Genomic DNA, 4,985 nt, shown 5'->3' with positions numbered 1-4,985 from the left:
CGGCACAGAAGAGGAAACATAAGAAGTACAAGCACGTCAACGATAAGAAAGTGCTGAAAGAAATCCTCATAGCATAGAAGTGCTGGCAGGGGAGAGAGAGCACAAGGCAGGTAACAGCAAGCTCCTTTTCCAGTCGGGAGGGATGCCCTCCTGGGACACGGCATCTTAGACCCTTCCCACACCACTGGCCACTCGTTCAGTGTGGGGCTACTGCAGGACAAAACCTGGGTTGAAGGAGGAGGAACAGCTAGGTTGGCTGCCAACATGTGCATTCTATTTATGGAATTAAGGCTCTTTGCAAAGTTGGAATGATCATGCTGCAGCCATCCTTGCTCTCAGGCCCCACCCTCTCCTTTCTCTGCCTCCCTTCCAGGCAGAGAACAAGCCTGAGTTCTCCCTACGCCTAAATCCCCTCAGAGTCCATGTAATTCATCTCTTGTGTGGAGCAACTCCTGTTCTAGTTTCTTTCTTGATTCTCCATTGAAAACAGAGAATTAATGTTGCTCTGGGGATCCCTTTTCTTTTTATTTCATTAGTTGAGTTGGCAGAAAGACTGAAAAACAGCAACAATTTTGGTTCATCGCTCTCCTAGTGGGAAGCCTATGTGCATGAGAAAGGTCATACCAGGGGAAAGGAGAACTGGAATCTCTGGCAAGAGACCTGGACTTTGTCAGGCCAGGGTCTGATTCTTCTCTCCATGACTTGTGTAAACAGGAGTAATTCCCTCATCATCAGAAGAATTCCACTGGTACAAGGGAAAGGAGACTAAGCCCTGGTTCCCCATGAGAGGAAAAGGTGCAGAAGAGAGGGAAATTTTTGGAAAGAGTAGTCAGGGTGCAGACTGAATTTAGAGAGAGGCGACACAGCTTAACAGGGAGAGCCCTGGCCCATGGCTCAGCAGTTCCAGCTCTGCTGCAGCCACTTGAATAAGACCGGGCCAGTAACTTCACATTCACTCCTCTCACCCCAGGAGAGGGGACAGCAGGCTTCCATGTGTGGCATTTCAGGAGCTGAGGACAAGGGGCACCGGGCAGTGTCTTGAGACTGGGATTCCCACGCTTAGCACTACAAGGGCTCTGATTATCCCAGGATTCTCCTGGCCAGCCTAAAGTTCCCAGGGTAGAAATAATGCAAACCCATGCAAATCTCAGCTCTGGCTCAAGCTGTTCAGGGGAAAAAATAGAGGAGGTCAGAAGTCCTCCCAGGCTTCTAATCTGGCACTTTAGCAGAAATACTTCCAGAGGAGAAAAGGGGATAGGAGGGGAGCTGCAGGGGGCAAAAGGTTACATGTTCTAATGCTGTGTCTGGTTTTGTTTCACTTCCAGGTTTATTTAATATATTTGCTGTATTGCCCCCATGGGGTCCTTGGAATGATAACTTTTCCTCTTTGTCCATCTGCCTCGACGTCTGATTCAGACGGCAATTGGTGCTTCCCTTTCCATCAGTGGACCTTCTCCCACCAAAGCCTCCCTTTCATTTATTAGCATAATTTTAAATTATGAGAAAAGAACAAAGTACAAATAAAACCGTGAACACCAACAGCCACAACTTGTGATGAGAACAGGACAATTTCTTCCCTGCTACAGAGGACAGGATGGAAAATGTGAAAAGGAAAGTGGGTCCAATTTCTTCCAAGGGAAGGAGAAAAACAGATGGACAGAGGCCGGAAGGGGAATATTCTGCCTTTCCCTCGTGCTTCTGGTAAGGCTGGGGGGCCCAGCTGAGATCTACACTTGCACTGGACCTACCTTTTGGAAACAGGCAAATCTCAGATTGCGAGCGGCGACCAATGATGGAAAATGCACTAAGGACTTTTATCGCCCTACCTGGACAGATATATATTTTTAACGTGCGTGTGTATATTTTATTTTAAAAAAGAAAACCAAAACCACTAAGGTGTACAACATCTCGGGGAACAGAGCAAACAAGCAAAGAAACAAAACAAAGAAGCCAAATGCATTCCCCCACTCCCTTTCCCTCCCTGCTCCTGGTGCTGACTGGAAGGTGTTTGGATCGTGGGGAAGGAGCACATGGTGGCAGAATCGTCTCCACACCCCCGGCCCCTGCCAAGGGGAGCCATCTTTGCACATGCTGGTGGAGAATTCAACTTTCCAGGCTTGGACTCAAATTATTTTTTAAATTCACTCTGTATGTGTGCGTGTGTATACGTGTGTGTGTGTATATATATATATATACGTGTGCGTGCGTGTGCGTGTGTATGTGTATTTATACATACATATATAAAAATATATATATATATGTTCTTAAATGGATTTCATTCCCCAGTGGCAGGAAGCTCAGAGGCACGTGCATGCATTGGCTTCACTGGGCTGGCAGAAAAGCCCACGGTTGCTGCAACGTGCCTGCGAGGCCGGGGACGGGGCAGGCAGAGGCATCATCTGATCTCTCTCTTTCTTGTTACCCTTTTCTCTCACTCTGCACCACCCCCCCAGCACAACTTCCTTGCAGGAGGTGAAGTGGCACCACAACAACACCAAGGACAGCCAAACTTAGAAGCATGACTTAATCTCAGTGAGCTGTCCTTGCCTGCTCTGTGGTCTTGAAAGCAGAATCATGTCATTCCCACGAGGTTTTTAACCCTTTCCTGAATGTCCTGCATATTATGCCTCCACTAATCTCTCCCTGCCAATGTCCCCACATCTCCCATCATTTTCCTCACATTTTCCCACTCAAGCTCCTCCTTGATCTTTACCCATTAGATGTTCCCAGCCCACTTGGAAGTTGATCCATGATGTGGACAGTTCTGTGTAGGTATAGAGAAAGAAATGAGGATGGTCTTCACAGCTGGCAGCCGCCATCTGAGACAGAAAGGAGCTCTTCTAAGTGAGGAGGACTCAGAGAACAACTGGAGGGTCAGTTGTAGAGTCCCTCCTGGGCCACTGCCTGTCTTCGAGGAGGGAGGAGGACTGTGTGGGCAGGGGCTGGTTTTGCACAGGTAATAATCAGTAACCATTAGCAGACTTGTTACATATGATGGAAATTCCCAGCATCACCTTGGAGTCAGGGTCTTGGATTGTGCTGTGCTGGGCACTGCAGTTATACATGAAGAAAACGCCTGCCCAGAGCAATCACACGGCGCTTCTCCCCTTGCACACACACACACCCCTGTTGTGGGGCAAAACTCTGGAGGGAGATGGGGCAAGTAGCCAAAGCCACAGCCTGGGAGCTGTTACAAGTTGTGGAGGGACCCAGTCCTCACCTCCTGCAAGCCCAGAGCACTTCTCGTACCACTGCCAAGGCAGCACGTTGCTCCCTCCCTCCGCCCCCAAGCCCTCAAGTCTTAAGACACTTTCTTTTCCTGTTCCAAAATCTGTTTCTTTTGGTTTGTAAATAAGGTGAGGTTTTGTTTTATTTTATTTTAAATTTTTTTGCCTTTTTTTAAATGTAAGATTAATTTATACTCAGTACTGTATTTAAAGTTGTAAAAAAAAAAAAAAAGAAAAAAAGGAAATCACCTCTTGAACAGCATTTTCTCTTTCTTTTGTGAGCTGAATGAAAAGCAGAGGCCAAACCAGCTCACTGCAGGGCACAGCAGGATTTCCAGGGCCTCCAGTTTCCTTTTCAGGACACTTGTTCTGAGATTACACAGAGAAGCACCAAAGCTGGGAAAGTCCTGAGAGCCCACACACAGCCCTGCCCACAGCCAGCCGTGCTGTGCTCCTCCTTCCTCTCTTGGGCTGGTTTGAAATGACTCGGGTGCTGGAGTTTATGTCTTGAAGAGGTCCCCTTCTCCTGAGCTGCTCTGCTAGGACACCCGGCCAGAATTTCCCTGTGCTTTCATCCCATCTCCGGATTCCTCTGCTTTGAAGGGCTTGGGACAGTCAGCACTGTTTACACTTCCCAAAGCTGTACAAACAGTTGGCCCCTTCCCTCCTCAGTCACATCGTCTAGACAACAGCAGTCCGTCCCTTGGTCGGAAAGGCCGCTGCATTTCCCTTTCCTCCCAGCAAGGGAGGTATCACACATCTGGCACTTGGGTGCCATGCTGTGGGGAGCAAAGGCATGTCCTGCCCTGTGCCTCAATTTTGGGATCCCCCCAGCATGTGCACAGCACAGTCCATGGCTCAGCTCTGAGGATCATAGACCCACGTGGAGACTTGTGCTGCAGTGGCGAACCCGGGGACATCAGTGTGTAGGAGTAAGCCAGGGTGTCCTTAAAGGACAAGCTTGACACTCACAGGTGTGCACCTTGCTGGACATGGTTCATTTTGGGGTGATGACATGTTTTCTCTGATCCTCCAAAGGGAAGGAGTAACAGTGAGGTCTATCTGCCCCCAAGAATGAAAACACAGGCAAAATCCCAATCCCCACTTTGGTTTCCAGAGGATAATTCAGGGAAAAGAAAGAGATTAGTTCTTGGCATGAGATTTCTTTGGGCTTGAGGGCCTGTCAGCAGGGACTTTGAGAAGAAAAGGGTGCGAAGAGGTGTACGAGGCACAGGAAGCATGGGAGCATCATCCTGGACTGGGGAGTGGGAGGAAGGGCTCGGTGTCCCAGGGTCTGGCACACTGCCTGTCCATGGAGGTCCCCGGGCAACCCCATCCACAAGTGTGATCTCTGCATTTAACAGCTTGGAATGAACTGGTGCTGAAAGGTTGCAAGCCCTGGCACCAGGAGCCACCCCCTGCCCAGTGCCTGGCACCCACGTGCACCAGCTGCTTGCCCAGGGGCTTGCTCAGAGCCTGCTCACTCACCACAGCACCCTGGTGCACATTCAGCACAGCTCAGCCTGGAGCACGGGCAGGAGGGACCTGTGCCACTTCTGAAGGCTGGAGCAGGTGGTTTACACCCACCCTGAAAAGCCAGGCTCAGGAAATAAATCCTGGCAGCATGCTGCTGGAAAGTGTCTCCGTGTGGGGATGCCAGCTTAGTGCACCCAGTGCTACAGGTGATCTCAGAGGAGCCGGGGACTTTTGGCAGTGTCCCTGGTTTAATTGCTCAGCTGCTGCTTTACCTAGTTTTGG

General features: G+C 49.6%; 1 protein-coding gene across 1 annotated transcript in view; it reads left to right on the top strand.

Moving 5' to 3' along the window:
• Positions 1-3,475, top strand: part of PDGFB (platelet derived growth factor subunit B) — a 17,599-nt gene extending 14,124 nt beyond the window's left edge. Inside the window, exons 6-7 of the mRNA XM_008636618.2 lie at positions 1-110; positions 1,326-3,475. Coding sequence (XP_008634840.2) covers positions 1-77 — 77 coding nt within the window. The 3' untranslated portion in view covers positions 78-110; positions 1,326-3,475. The remainder of the gene's footprint in view (positions 111-1,325) is intronic.
• The last annotated feature ends 1,510 nt before the right edge of the window (positions 3,476-4,985 follow it).

This window comes from Corvus brachyrhynchos, unplaced genomic scaffold (genome assembly GCF_000691975.1).
Source record: "Corvus brachyrhynchos isolate BGI_N302 unplaced genomic scaffold, ASM69197v1 scaffold56, whole genome shotgun sequence".
In the NCBI taxonomy this organism is placed as follows: domain Eukaryota; kingdom Metazoa; phylum Chordata; class Aves; order Passeriformes; family Corvidae; genus Corvus; species Corvus brachyrhynchos.
The sequence above is the reverse complement of the archived record's forward strand: the minus strand, read 5'-3'. Positions and strand labels throughout refer to the sequence as shown.